Raw genomic sequence first — 15,922 nt, 5'->3', positions numbered from 1 at the left:
CATGCAACTTGGGAAATGACAGTTAGTATTACAGCAAAAAAAAAAAAAAAGAATTTATGTAGGCACTGGAGCTTTTGAGAAAATTAAGTCAAGCACTGAAATTACCACGTGGGAAAGTTTCATTAAGATGATATAGGTTTACAATATATAAAGCACATTTGAAAATGGAAGTCCTGAGCAGGGTCAGGGCAAAGGCATGTGGCATAAAAACTGTACTCTGCCAGCAAATTAATTAAATTTCACAGCTCCAGAAAGACCATATATTCTGTGTCGGCACTCACTGAGAGTTAGATGTGCAGGGCCTCTGAGAGGGTGTTGTAATCTGCTCATAAATAGAACTCACCAAGGGACATTGACAGCAATTTGGCATTAAGCAAGGGTGTGCATAAGTGAAGAATTTACTTGGTGGTAGCTTTTATTAGTACAGCTCTGGCAGCACATGCCTTACACAGTTTTTTATTCTTGTTTTGTTCTGGTTTGACCTCTGTGAAACTTATTGTTACAGATGATCTCATATTACCAGTTAGGTCAATAATTTGAACTCAAGAGAATCTTTCCTTTTTCTCTACTGGCATTATTATTAACTTAATAACAGTAACTTTTTTAATACTGAATTTGCTTTGTCTTTTGATAAAGACTTACTATAATAAAGATTAAGGTCATCGAATAGTGCTTTTTGTTTCTAAACTTAAATCTATTTTATACCTGTATATATTCTATTCATATATTGCCTAAAATCAAGAAATACATACTTATGTAAAATCTATCCAAACACTTGAATTGTTCTGAACTGTTTCTCTTTCAAGACTGAAGAGACATCAATGTAATTTATAGACTCTTCAAACAGATTAAATAGGAGTACAAAAAAGGATGATGACCCATCATGAATTTCTTGTTTTATGAAAAAACTGTTCTGATATAAAGGAGAAAAGTATAATAACTAGAACACAAAAATAATTTGCAACCAAGTAATGGAAAAATTAAATGGCTTTGCTATAAACCAAGAAAGAATATACAGAGACATGTAAACATTTAGACGTGTTGACATAGTATCAGTCTGAATTTAAATCTGAAAACACTTTCAATTGGAAAAGAAGTATCATTTAGCTTTCCTTTTGCCAAAGGAAATACTGATAAACAGATGCAAGCTAAAGGAAAGTAGGTTTCTGCTCAATCTTACAGAGGGGTGGGGTGAGGGGAAGGGAGTGAGAGAGGGAGTGAAGTAAGAAAGGAGAAAGAAAGAAAGTGGAGAACTAAATTATACTAGAGTGAGCCACCTTTACTTTCAGTGTCACAGAGATTCCTCAGGCACGCAGGCCAACGTCTTTCAGATGGATATGGAGTATGCATGCGTTATTTAACACTGCATTTTTTTTTAACCAATGATCTATTTTATCCACTTTTAAAATTCCATGAGCAATAAGACAAAAATATAAACAATCATGTATCCCATACAACAGCCAGTCCAGATAAAGAAAAAAACCACACAAACGGATACGCACATCTCTAGATCTGAACTGATGAGCTCATTCATTTTGGACTTCTTGGCAGAACGTGGTCAGGTGGGATATCTTGACATGGACATTACTTCTCCTTCAAGTTCTATTTCAACTGTGTTCTCTTGGAAACTACCTCTCTCATTAAAAATGTATAACTCAAAATTAATGCATTGGGCCCCATCACACACTGAGAAGGACTGTTGCCACAAAAGTATGTATTAAGGAATATGACATACTTAAATTAATGCATCATAGGATGCTCAGGAATTTATCCCAGCCATATTAGCATAAAGGCTTTTTAATAGAGGAAGCACCAGTTCATAAATAATGTTCTTTTTTCTGCTCACACTGATTTTTACTGCACAGTATTATTGCATATAATATTAAAGTTTGTTCAGTATATATTTTCCAGCAAAATTTCCCCCATTTTAAAAGTTATTTTAAATTTAATAACTTTTTTAAACTCTCTGATTCTTTCTATCCAAGAAATTTTTCTCTGCTTGCTTTGACATCTGAATCTAAATTTTAGGTCTATTCTCTTCTTAAAAGAGGCATATCCATAAATTTACTTTTAAACTGCTGATATACATTTTCTTGAATTTTATATAATGTGATGTGTAATGTTTGTAATTTTCATTTTTCAAATTTATTAAATACCTTTTTTCATACTTAGGAAATAAGAATGCTGGTTTCTTTTCCATTACTATATTAGGTAAATTTTGTGGGAATAAATAATCAGTGTGTGTGAAATTTTTATATGCTTTAAAATATGATAGATTTTAAATCTGAAGGAATATATGAATGATTCCTCTGGGAAAAATATATTAAATAAACTCAGAAATTAATAATACTCCAAAGCCACAAGCTATAAAAAATATAAAAGGAGCAGTAATATAAAGAAATAGAAATGTGAGTAAAAAATTTCATCTTTATGTGAGGGAGGAAATGACTGCTCTGTAAACATTCACTCAAAATGCACACTAAAGATGCACACATCAAGAGCTATCTATGTGAAGCTCTCTCCTCTATAATTGAGTTCACGGTAAATGAGTATCTACATGGCGTGGGGTCAATGAGACCCTACACACGGTCCATCTCACTCAAGACAATACTTAGTGACCTTTCTATGTTAGACACCACCAGTCCTCTGGGATCATACCTATTATATGCAGATCAACACTTTTTGAAGTAATACATTGATGTAGATAAATTTGTAAGAGAGGCCAAAATTCTGACAGAGGAACCTCTAAATAGGCTGTAACTCTATGTTTGTTCAAGCAGCCATTGGTGAAATATTCTTCACATGTAGCACTAAACTCCAACTACACAGAGCCCTATGGCCATGAATAACTGAATCTGTATTCAAGCCCAAACCACTAAACATAAAAATAAATAAATAAAAGCATTGGTGAGAGGTCTTCTGAAAGTTAAGCAAGCAGTGATCATTTGATAGGAAACTGTATGTTACTAATTAAAGATTAACCACCTTGTCTGAGATTCATTGTTTTTTCAGGTTTGATGACATTTTAACATCCTTAGAACAATTCTTAAAACAATTCTTTATTGTCTTTGAACTGCAGCTAAACATATGTAAATAAAATCGATTTGTTCTGTTAACATGCATCTGCTCTAAGGACTGCACATACAGTTCTCCCACACAACCACACTTACAGACGCACTCAGTTTTGTTTAAACACATCTGCCAACAGCCTTCCTAGCCCAAAGGCAGTGTTGTATTCACATATCTCAAAGAGCCAGAGAAAGTCACAGGACAAAATGAAGAGACTTAGGATCTCCGTAGCAAGTCCCTGCAGGAGCCAGAAAACTAGTTCCACCAGTGGAAGAGGAAATCAAGAGGACGGGTGTTGCCCGTGGATGACTATGAATTTATGTTTTATTAGTCATGATTCTGCTAGATTATGCCCTGAGGGGCCAGTTCCTTGCAAAATGTAATACTCTGAATTAAAGGGTATCTTGGGATAGCTTGAAGACAACAGTCTCTTCAATCTTCCTCAAAGGCCACCAGATGAGTTGACAAAACAAAAGTTTTCCAAGAGTAATTATCATGCATTGTGTTTAACATCAGATTGTCAGTTAGGATATAAATCCAGATATATGTGAACTGGATTACATCCAAGTTTTTATAACTCAGTGATAGGGAGTGCAAAAGATATAATTTTGTACCATGCTTCTAAGGTGAAAAGACTAAATTCTGAATTAAAATCCCCAAGGAATTTTTATTTTACGATTACTGTTCCCATTCCTGGTCCCCCTCCCACAGTCTCTTTCCCCATGCCCCAATCCCATTCTTCTATGAGAGGGTGGAGGCCCCTTCTGAGTAGCTGCCCACCCTGGCACATCAAGTCTCTGTAGGGTTAGTCACTTCCTCTCCCACTGAAACCAGACAAGGCAGCCCAGCTTAAAAAAAAATCGTATTACACAGACAGGCAACCACTTTTGGGATCTCCCCTGCTCCAGTTGTTTGGGACACTCATGAAGACTGAACTTCACATCAGCTACATATGTATATGTAGGGGAGAGGGGGCGCTAGGTCCAGTTCGTGTGTATGCTCTTTGGTTGGTAGTTCAGTCTCTGAGAGCTCTTTTTAAATCTATTGTATTAAATAGCATTTATAGAATGCTGAAAGTGACATACTGATAAATACAAGATCACTTCTCAATTGGTTGGACATAACACCTTTTTGAGAACAGCATCAGTAATTTTTCTATATGCTGCATTCAAGGGATAAAGTTCTACAAATTGGAGGATTACAAGATTGCAATGTGCCACATGTGGGAACCGTAGAGAAACTGGGTCCAACAGTCCATTTGTACTTTCAAGATCTGTGGAGTGGATAATCGTGTGTTCTATGTATGAAAGTGATAGCTAGACCAGCAGTGGAAAGCTCATAGAGGGGCAGCTGAGGACCGCCATACCTGTTGATTAATGGAGAGGCCTTAACAGCACTCTTCTTCCATGCGTCTTGCCATGAGGAAAGGGAAGGAGGGGAAAGGTAGTGATGGCAGCAACACCTGGGGAAGGGAGATGGTGAAATATGTAAGGGGAAAATGAGCAGCTGCTGCACCACGGTGTCCATCCAGACTGTGTCAACAAAACCATGTCCAAAGCGTAGTTTTTTTTCTTTAAGATATAAATCTCAAAAATAATGTAAACAAATGAGGCTCCTTCTTTCCTTCTTTTGTCTTTCTTTCTTTCTTCCTTCCTTCCTTCCTTCCTTCTTTTCTTTCCTTCCTTCCTTTCTTTCCTTCCTTCTTTCTTTCCTAACAGGGTTTCACTGTATAGCCCTCGCTGTTCTGGAACTCTCTGTAGACCGGACTGGCCTCAACCTCAGAGATCTGCCTGAGTCTGCCTCCAGAGCATTGGTTTAAAGGCATATACTACCATGGAGGTCTACTAAGGTCTTTTAAAGGATGATCATCACTAAATTTGCAACTATACTTCCCCAAGAATACTGTTGGCTGCTAGATGTAATAAAGTAGCATCCAATTCTCATGTTTTAACTGAACAGAGTAGCTTAACAGGGGACTTTAAGATGTGGAAATAGATTTTTAAACACAGAGTAAAAGAAAATAATAATAGGACAAGACTAATAACAAACCCTAACAGTTTTTTTTCCAATACTCAGTATTCTGCTACTTCTTCCTGCTGCCACTATCCAGTTTCTACATAATGAAACATAACAGTCTTGTTTGTTATGTTCTCCTAAGGGTACAAAATATTGCCATCAAAATGTTTTCCCTTATATTAACATAAAGGTACTTAACTTAGTAGTAGTCCACAAAAACTTGTGAGATCCAACTAATCAAATTTGTAAAAATATTCATGTTTAATTATATTTATATGCATGCTTTAATTGTCATGGCATATGACATCTTAAGTCAATAAAATTATATAGGAAAATGAAAAAGAATGTTTAATAAAAAGTTGATATATTATGTGTGTTTTAATAATAATTATTTTAATACCAATATATGAAATAAAACCATGTGTGAAATGTAAAGCCTGTTCCATGTAAGATTTTTGTGTTTGGTTTTTAAAGAAATCTTTGACTTTTTGTGTTTATATTCAAGTGCAAAATATTCATCTGAAGTGTTTCTTTTAAATTATTTGTTTAAAGACATTTTAGACATTGTAGAAGTTAACCTGCATATTTAAATTTATTTATGACAGCAATTTAAAATGTAAAACTAGATATACAAATGGCCCAAGAATTAAAAATAGCAGTTAATTTTTGTTTGTATGAAAAGGTTGACTCGCCACAGAAATATGTTTCTTAATGTATTTATTACCCAAAGGCTGCAACATTGTTGAAGTTTTCTGTAAAGATAAGGATTTTCTAAGTATGTGTTTGCATTCTTGTTTCTAAAAGTATTTTCAACTTTTAATCCCAATGTTTAGGAAACCAGCTATCAGAAAAGCCTTTGAGGTTTGGAATTTAGTAATCCTTTTGGTCTTTCCATGATCCTGTTTAAACAATGTATCTCAAAATATTCCAGTTTCTCAACATCCTTTGGCTCTAACAAACTTCTGATTAACTTTCCTGTCTGGTTAACAGGAACCACCTAAAGCTTAGGCAATAGCATTAGTCAGTTTGTAAATTGAGAAATCCTGGAAACTAATTGCTATCATAAAAAATTAACATCACAGAATTCTGGAGGTATAAGTACCATGTAGGCTTGTTGAATTAAAAGAATATGTCCACATTAAAAACTCAATTATCTGATGGGACATGTCCTGGTTATAAAGTTCAGTCATGTTTCTTACTTTTATCTGTTGTATATTTAACTTAAAAATGCTACACAAAGCATTCTAAAGTTTAAATTCCTCTCCAAAATTAAAGCCTACATATTTTAAATTAAACCAATTTATTCATAAATCTAAATACTCCAGAGTGATTAATTTAGAATCAGCATTTATCTTTGGATGAATCAAATGTGGGAATCTTTCAAGCCAGGAAAAATATATAGAATCTACATGCTCTGAGTTTGAAGCCAGATAGTTACATTTAACATGGTGAAATAGACTATTTTCTGCATACAAAGCCCTAAAGTTTTTAATAAGTAACTAAATATTTTTTGGTTTCAAGAAGGATGAATTACTACAGTATGCATAGTATATTTAAAACTTATCATTGCATTGTGAAAAATACAAAAGTAACCTTGGTAAGGTTACTTGGTAAGTGAATATACACCAAAAGAGAAGAAAACATATCACAACTTACCAAGTCGTGTAAAATAATTTTTATAAATAGCTGTGTAGTATAGAAAGATCTAGAGCAAGAGACATAAAATAGCTTATTAGAAAAAATTTTTGCCATCCATGATGCATTTCCAGTAGAAATTTTGCTCATGAAGAATAACATAAGCTAGATTTCACATGACAACATGAAGAACAGGACGGTACAAGCTAGCTTTCATATGGCAGCAAGAAGAATGGGATGGGTTTTCACTTTCATGAATTCAGGAACTCAGAGATGTTGTTTTAAAGAAGCACTGACAGTAAAGAGTTTGTGCTGACTTTGTGAGAATGCTGGGAACTTGCTCTCACAAAATATAGTTATATGGAGAACAGTGAGGAAAAGCCCAATAGTCTGACTCTTATAGTTTCTAAGTGCATAAAAATATATGACCTTGATAATAACAATTTTATTTGTTAAATATTGTCACTGGTTTTTGTATAATTTCATGAATTAAGCACAGGAAGACCCTGGTGAACGTTCAGAGAATAACTGGACATGAATGTTATTTTTCAGGTGTCTGAGAGCTTTGGACAGAGTGTCAAAGGTTGTTAAGGTGTTAAAGAAAAGAGATTCATAATACACACACTGAGCTGCCTTCTAAATATTGAGCAGAGTAAGGACAAAGGGTTGGACTGAAAAACACTTTGCAGTCAAAGAAGCTTGGACACAAAATGCCAGAGAAATTAAGGCATTCTCTCAGCTATTAAGGATGTTTTGATAGTTTTCCATTTCGTTTTTCGCATTGGAGGTATGGGTCACCGGTGTGTAAGAAAACAAAGAATATGATGTGCTAAGGCTATGTTTTAGTCTCTGGGAGATTTGTACTCTGCTTAATTCTCTCAATCCTTTCTAAGAGCCTGGTGTATCTGAAATAAAGATTCGCAGAAAAGACTTACGATTCTAGATAGCACCATTAATTTCCTCATCCTTTTGGTGACCAAGCCTGTAAAGTAAATTTTCTACAAGAATTGGAAAACAGCTGTTTTAGCTCTGCTTCTGACAGAAACTCCAGAGCAATTGGTCACACATTAAACTACCCACTGTATTCTTAGTGTTAGGGCATGCTTTAGGCAATGAGATATTTTGATTTTTTTTTCTGTCTTATGCCTTGGTAATAGTTGCTGAATAATAATTTTAAAAGATTGTCTTAATGTTTTAAAAAATATAATGCTAGTACCTGTTGAGTTATAGGAAGGGCTAGAGTGTCAGGAGGCTGGACTGACTGCGTTCATTCTTTTGTCAGTGAGATTAAGAACTACGTTTAGTGAAAACAAAAGTCACCAGAGAGGGAAAGAGACTTGGAACTTTTCTAAGGTATGGGACAGTGAATTACTTGGAAGAACACTACAGACTGGTCTGTCACCAGGGCAACATTGGTAGACTTGAATTTTGAAAGAAATAAACAATATTTTACATAATAAAATGTAATTATTAAGCCTCTGATAAAGTTATCACAGATTATTGAACTACTGAAACCATGTAGAAGAAACTTATGTCAAAAACAATTGTAAAGAAAAAGATTATTATTTCCACACCATTTGAAGCTTGTTTAAAACCAAAAAAAAAAAAAAAAAAATATTGTGAAGGAGACAAAATGACTGTGGATTATAAAACTATTTTTAGCTCAGGATTTAGGAAAAGGTTAATGGAATTGCTGCAGTACTGAGGTTCTGTACATCAGGGTTCTGAGCTTTCAAAAAATAAATTGCAAAGTTTAATGCCAACAAAAATCAGTAAGTATTTAATTTTACACAGTAAAATTAATAAAAATAATTTAATGAAACAATTATACTCTGATGATATTAGAAACATTGTTTTATTTAAGTGTAATCCTTAGCCACTATTACTAAACTAGATTATTAGATTTGAGATTACTGTATAGATATGGGAAGATACATTTATGCACATACATGAAAATTTAAAGCTTTACATATTAATGTGAGCAATATGATGCTGAACATTGACTCCAGAATTAAAACACTATTCCCTTTTATATACCTAAAAATGTTTTTCGTCAAATTTTTTAATATTATGTATGATTTCATCAAGTTTAATTTTCATTATGATAACTGGAGCTTGTCATGCTGAAAAATCAGAGAATTATTGTGATAAAGTTTTCTTCGATGTTTTCATTAATATTTGAAGATCCAGCTCAACTAAAACATTTTAAAACCTCTAGACTTGGTGCAGAGTTCTACACCAGGTCATCTGAATATAGATTATGCCTTCCAGTTTAGTGTTTTTATAGGATTCCTGAATGTGCAAACAAGTGGGCCTGTTTTCCTGTGCCTTCTTTTAAACAATTTCCCTTCTGTTTTGTCTCACTCCAATATTTACTTTCTGTTTTATCTTATTATATTTTATTATTACCCCTCAGAAGCCTGTTCTTTTGTATTGTTTTGTTTGCTTGTTTGTTTGTTTGTTTTTTGAGATGGAGTTTCTCTACCTTTATGTAGTCCTTGCTGTCTTGGAGATCAATATATAGACTAGACTGCCCTCCAATTCAGAGATCCTTCTGGCTCTGCATCTTGAGTGCTGGGATTAAATGTGTATCTTTTAGCCTGAATTCATAGACAGGAGCATAGCATAAAAGTCCTCTGAGATGCTCTACCCAACACTGACTGAAACAGATGGAGACCCACAGTCTTCATGGGGTCCTCTAAGAACTGGAGTGGGACTTACCCTGACTCGGCTGCCTATCTGTGGATCCCGCTCCCTTAACTGAGCTACCTTGTTGGGCTCCCATGGGAAAGGATGTGCCTTGTCCTACTTTGTGTGCAAGAAAAATGCAATCTTTCATCTATTCTTTATTCACTGTGTTGCAGTGTTAGAGAGTCAGATCACTGATAGTGCAGAGGAGAGGACTCTCTGGAATGAAAGAAATGAAAATTACAGCTTCAGACAACTTCTCTTATATATGAGTAAGAGTTCGGAGTACAAATCCCAATATTATCATGCAAATGGACATGAATCTTGACGATTGACCCCATAGTCTGAAAAATTACCGTCTATGCACCTTTACTATTGAACTTATTGATAATCACAACAATATAAACCTGTATATGGGGACCATATTCTAGAGAGACAGATGATAGATGTTAGGATGATATATGAAGCAGCACATATTAAGATAGAAATGCAATATTTAAGGCTAAAGAGTTCTTATATCATATCGTAAAGGAAGAATTGGTTATAGGTAGATAGATAGATAGATAGATAGATAGATAGATAGATAGATAGATTCAGGTGATGGAACTTCAAAACCACTGCAGTGAGAGAAAGGTATTGCTAGACACTAGGTGATCTAATACAAGGGATAAGATTGGAATGAAACAAATACATTATTCACAGAAACAGTTACTTAGGATGATATAAAGGAGTGAGTTGCATATTTTAAAATAATGAACTGTGAGGCAGTCAGAAGAGGAGAAAAAGTAACGAAATAAATGCTTATCTGGCATCAGTGGAAGGAGAGGCCCTTGGTCCTGTGAAGGCTTGATGTCCCAGCATAGGAGAATGCTAGGGTGGTGAGGTGGGAGTAGGTGGTTAGGGGAGCACCCCATAGAAGCTGGGGGGAGCGGTGGGGCAAGAGATTTGCATAGTGGAAACTGGGAAGGGGGATGACATTTAAAATGTAAATAAATAAAATAACCAATAAAAATAACAAATCAAGAAAATAAATAAATAAATGAAAATTGTATAATTGAAGCATTCATAAAGAAGTTCAATATGGTGACAGGTGAATTTTAAGCCAGAATATTATGCTATAATATGCACTATGTAGAAAAAAAACCAAGGGAATGTTTTTTAATGCAGATATTAGCAAATCTTTCTCAATAACCCCATCACCTCACCCCATTTAATTCAGAAATTAAACAAAAATTTAAAAATATATGTTGGAATTATTGTACAATAAAGAATGAAATATGTATAGAATACCACAGATAGCAGAAGCAGAGCTTAAAACCTAATTATTCTCTTCCATGGTTTAGACTTTAAAAGAAAACATTGAGTCTTAAAGCAGTCTTTAATTTGGGTCTTTGTGGTAGTACTAAGCAAATATATAAGGAGCAGTTTGAGTAAAATGTACATAAGTTCCATATGGAAGTGTGATATTTTCAAGATGGAATTAGTCACAAAATTCACAAATAGATATCAATTTAAAAAACAAATACATTTTAACATGTTTATATTTTATTACTTTGTTTTATTTTTATCGTGAACTACCTTTTTTTGCTTACACACACACACACACACACACGTATGTGTGTGTACCGTTGCATGTCTGGTGCCCAAGAGGATCACAGAAGGATGTCAGATCTTCTGGAAATAGAGTTGCAATGGGTTCTGAACTGCTCTGAAGATGCCAGGAATTGAATTTGAGTCCTCTGCTAGTACAAGGACTGTTCTTAACCACTCAGCCATTACTACAGCCCAATACATTTTAGAGGGAAAGCGCAAAAAATTTATATTACTTTTTCTCCATTTTATTGTGTAGTCAAAGTCCATGATGAACAGAGATTTAAGAAAACTAACTGTGCAGTTACAAAACATATGTATGTATATATACATGTATATCACAGATAGCAGAATTAGTACTTAAAACCTAAAAATACATACATATATACAAAGTATACATATATATATATATATGTATATATATATATACATATATATGTGTGTGTGTGTGTGTGTGTGTGTGTGTGTGTGTGTATGTAAAAATTATGGTTTTAGCTATGTCAATTAATAAAGAGAAGGTAACATTTTCCTGATATACAAAAAGAGTTTTTAAGTGTAAAATAGGTTCCTCATAAAAAGTCTAGAACATGCTTAAAATTAACCTGTTCCCTTTCAAAAGGTGCTCTATTTCATGATAATAACTAATTTTGAGTAAATTCACCATCGGCACAATTTGAGTTAGACTAAATAAATACAAGTTCAAGCAAATAAAAACAATAGAAATTGTAGATAAAATCTAGAAAGTATTACTTTATTCATGATTCAACAAAATTTGTTGAGTATCCTTTATAAACTAAGTGATATTCTAATAGCTGGAGATACTGTGATGAGTGGGACATCTTGGTGTGTTCATCTTCGTGTTATGTAGCCTAAAGCTAGTAGGTCTGATATTGAATAAATGCATATATAAACATATATACACACATACATACAAACATGCATACATACATAATGCACTGTCCATTCTACCAATATATCTAAAAAATAATTTAATCATTTTCAAAAGAATTTTGTTTTAAATTATATAAAATTAAAACAAGTATTTTATAATCATTCACACCTTAATATTGTATATATTGGTAATTAAGGTTAAAAGAATAAGGATTGCTTGTTGCTTATGTTTATATTCCAAATGGCATACACCATCTAGATCTCACTAGTAGCTCAAGATATGCAATTAAATACCACCCAAGAAGTTTCATTTCCATGTCTCTGAAGTGCTTGTCTGAAAGCATGCTCTAGAATAACTGATATGTCATAACTGTTACCTTTATCATGCTGAGACTTGCAACCTGTCAGTATGTCCTTCTCCAATCATTCATCCCTAGCCAATTTGTTTTTAGCTTTTTCTTTTGACATTTCTCACCTTGACCACTCCTCTTATTTTACTACTTTCTTCCTTCTAGTATCAACTACCATAGTACAACCAAGTCAAACAACAGTTGTCAAGTCTGAGTCAATGTAACCACATAAACACAGGAATCCACTCACAACTGGGAAACATTACCCTTGGAGAAAAAGGCTTAGGTCTTGGATACAATTAGCAGAAGCCATCCAAAGCCATTTTGAGTTTACTCAAATGGAAATGAAAAACAAATGGGTGGTTTCCTCTCTAAAGTAGAAATATCTCCACTCAGGACTGTTATTTATACTCTTCAAACCTCAAGGAATGATTATTCATAGATCTGCAGAATGGGAGAGAATCATAACATTCTGTTCGTTCCACAGTTCACTCGAAATACTCTGCCCGCTCTTTGTAGCTAATGCATTTTAATTCCTTTTTAAAATACCAGTTGTGCTTTGGCTATGAAGCATCTCAGACACTTGCTAAAACTTTTTTTTTTAAAAAGTATTTCCCCCTCAACCTGTTCATGTTCACCCAAACAGATAAGCAATATGTTCAAAGGTGGAATTCGGCGAACACATAGAATACCCTTTTCAATACCATAATTTAAATTACATGAAATAAAATGTTAACTTTGGGCAATGCTGCTTCCTCAAAGCATATATCTTTTTTTTCGTTATGTATGTATGTATTCATAATGTTTTATTTCAAGCCTATAAAATATGGTATACTCTTGAGAAATTTGACAGATGATAGATCTGCAGAAGGGGAGGCCATGTGTGCGTGTTTTCATACTTCCGCATAACTGCTGAAATCTTTTTGTATTTCAATCAGCTGTCTGCACTGGTGGATGATCAGCAAATTTAATAAACAGCAGATTGGTCTACTACTGTATGTGGAAGACCTACTCTTCCCCCAAGTCTGCCCTCTCTACTTACATGCTCTTTTATATTCTAGTTAAGTAAAGCATTTCCTGGATAGAGAGAGAACTTGAAAACAAGCCATATGCCACATGGATTCCACTGTAAAAACAATAGCTGGGTTTATTTTAAGAATATTATAAAAAAAGAAATTACATTTTTGTCTTTTAAATTCTCTATTTGTACCTCATGCACACACACAAAATATTTTCATGGCTTGCTGTTGCACATTTTTTTTCTGTGTTCAAAAATATAACTTTATGAAGTTTTACATTCTGCGGGTAAATACCTGTCTTTGAAACATTCCATTTAAATAGCCAATAAGGTTTTTGTTTGGAAATGTCAGGGATCAAACCTAGGCCCATGTGTATGCTAGGCAAGTATTCTACCACTAAACAAAGTTCCCAGTCATTAAAATGAGTTTAACCTTTCAAAGTATAACTCTAAAAAACCTAGTTTTTAATTCAAATCTTACAGAGCAAATATATAGTAGATTACCCAATGGTAGTTTCAACCAGACTCCATTTTGAACATCTGATGACATAAGCTAAAATTTAAAAAAGGTAAAAAAAATAAATAAATTCCCCAAAATCCTTAAATTTTTAAGCTATGAGCTTTAGTTCATTATTTTCCGTAGGCTTTTAGTTTAAATAGACGTTAATATTTTTGAGATTCTAATTTTATTACAATTCTCCCCTACCCTCCAAATCCTTTCCCTCCAAATCCTTCTCATACCCCTCCCAACTTTCATATTGATCAGCTTTATTTTCACTTTTCATTATCGCATGCATATATGTATATACATAAATATTCCTACATAGAATTCTTCCATCTGTATAATAGTGCCCCTGTGTGCATTGTCAGGGTTCACAGTTTGACCAATTGCTGTGCTCTTCCCTGGGAGGAGCATCTCTCCCATTGTCAGCATTCCTTGATTGCTTATATTTCTTTGTGTAGAGTTGCAGCCTCATGGGCTTGCTTTCCTCCATCCATTTGGGCATATTCGTTGGTGTGATCCTCATTCAGCTCATAGCTGGGTAGTCATGTTGGTGAGATTTAATGAGAGTGGCTTCTGATGTTACTAGGAGACACATTCTCACAGCAAATTCTCTGATTCTAAAAATAGACATATCATTTTTTCTTCTGCCTTACTTCTTTCTAACTTTTCTTAACTACCATCTCTCAATTCTTTACAATGTCACCACCTCTCATGTGTGCTTTTAGAGATCTACCTTCCGGTAGAAAACAAAATAATTTAAACACATTTCAATAATTAAATTCAAAGAGAATATTGGTAAAGCCCCAAGTCCTGCTGTCTGCCAAACCAAGCTGGCTAGGCTAGTTACTAGACTCAGATTCAAAGTCATATCATGAATTTTGACCTAGGTTTCTGGTGTTGTGAATCCAATTAAAAATCCCACTCTAAACAGACAAACCCATTTCTTGTCAACGTAAGAAGTGGATTGAGAAATCAAATAAGAGCAATATATGTATAGAATGGAATCTGATCTGAAAGAAAAAAAATGCTTCAGAAATAAATGCTTATTTTAAATTTACCTACATCAAATTCAGAATTGCACAGCCAGGCGATTCCTGATTATAAGTGCCAAGGGCATAAATCTGGGCAGGTACTTGCTTTGCAAATATTACAGCAGCATCCAGTTTTACTAGGCATCACTCGAATATTAGCCAACATGTGTATTAGATTACTTTACAGAGATGCTCGTGTTCCTACAAGCCATAATTTCAATAAATCATACAATATATAACTTTCATTCTCACATTTACATTACCAAGTATTTTATGAAGCAATTTTCTTAGCCATGGCGGTTAGACTCTGCAATGGTGTAAATAACTAAGTACTATTTCAACATCAAATCTTTGCCTCCATAGAAAAATAACTCCTGCAATCTCCCAAGAATACAATTCACTATTAAATAGGATTCAGTGAGCAATTGGGTCTATCTTTATTTTCATCCATGAAGGATTATTACCAGGAAAATCTAAAAGACTTTATCATAGCAAGCATTGCAGAAGCCAAGGACAGTTATGGCTGGTTTCCAGTGCTAAGAAAAAAAGCATAAGAAGCCTAACATGCCACAATACTGAAATGTTTATAATGAATAACCAGGGCTTTTACACTGATTATCACAGGTTTTCAACAGCGACTAGAAATATCAACTCTATACACATCTTTTGAAGACAGAGGTTTTGTTACTGTTTCTGAGACCGGTGCACATCCCTCTATTAAATGTAAGCACTTTCTTAAGCTTGTGTTTAAGAAAAAGAAATCTCTAAAAAAGAGTATTATGTATAAAGCATATCTAAAAATGAAAAAAAAAAATTGATACCATCCAATGAAATATCCCTGAAGCAGTATTTTAAATACTACAATATCGCCTTATTTTCAAACATACATCTTAAACTTGATGGGTGTTTTTTACACCCTTGAAATAGTTAGAAAAATATGTTAGATCACGTAAAGATTTTTGTTAGCATTTTAGCCAAAAGATTGTGATATATGCCATGCTGATGTTTTAAATACTAAGAGAAGATAGCTGTTTCCAAGGTGCATACACTACAAACTTCTAACTGCAATTTAATATATGTTTCCTGTAGGGAATGTTGCATCTTTAAATATACAGTGTTCCATATGGTA

General features: G+C 34.0%; 1 protein-coding gene across 7 annotated transcripts in view; it reads right to left on the bottom strand.

Moving 5' to 3' along the window:
- Nucleotides 1-15,922, bottom strand: part of Pcdh7 (protocadherin 7) — a 393,437-nt gene that overhangs the window by 175,686 nt on the left and 201,829 nt on the right. For 2 of the 7 annotated variants that reach the window (XM_076938508.1, XM_076938509.1), the window contains exon 4: nt 4,436-4,531. The exons of the other annotated variants lie outside the window; for them this stretch is intronic. In XM_076938508.1, coding sequence (XP_076794623.1) covers nt 4,443-4,531 — 89 coding nt within the window. In that variant the 3' untranslated portion in view covers nt 4,436-4,442. The remainder of the gene's footprint in view (nt 1-4,435; nt 4,532-15,922) is intronic. 7 annotated transcript variants of the gene reach the window in all.

The sequence above is a fragment of the Arvicanthis niloticus genome, chromosome 7, assembly GCF_011762505.2.
Source record: "Arvicanthis niloticus isolate mArvNil1 chromosome 7, mArvNil1.pat.X, whole genome shotgun sequence".
Lineage (NCBI taxonomy): Eukaryota > Metazoa > Chordata > Mammalia > Rodentia > Muridae > Arvicanthis > Arvicanthis niloticus.
The sequence above is the reverse complement of the archived record's forward strand: the minus strand, read 5'-3'. Positions and strand labels throughout refer to the sequence as shown.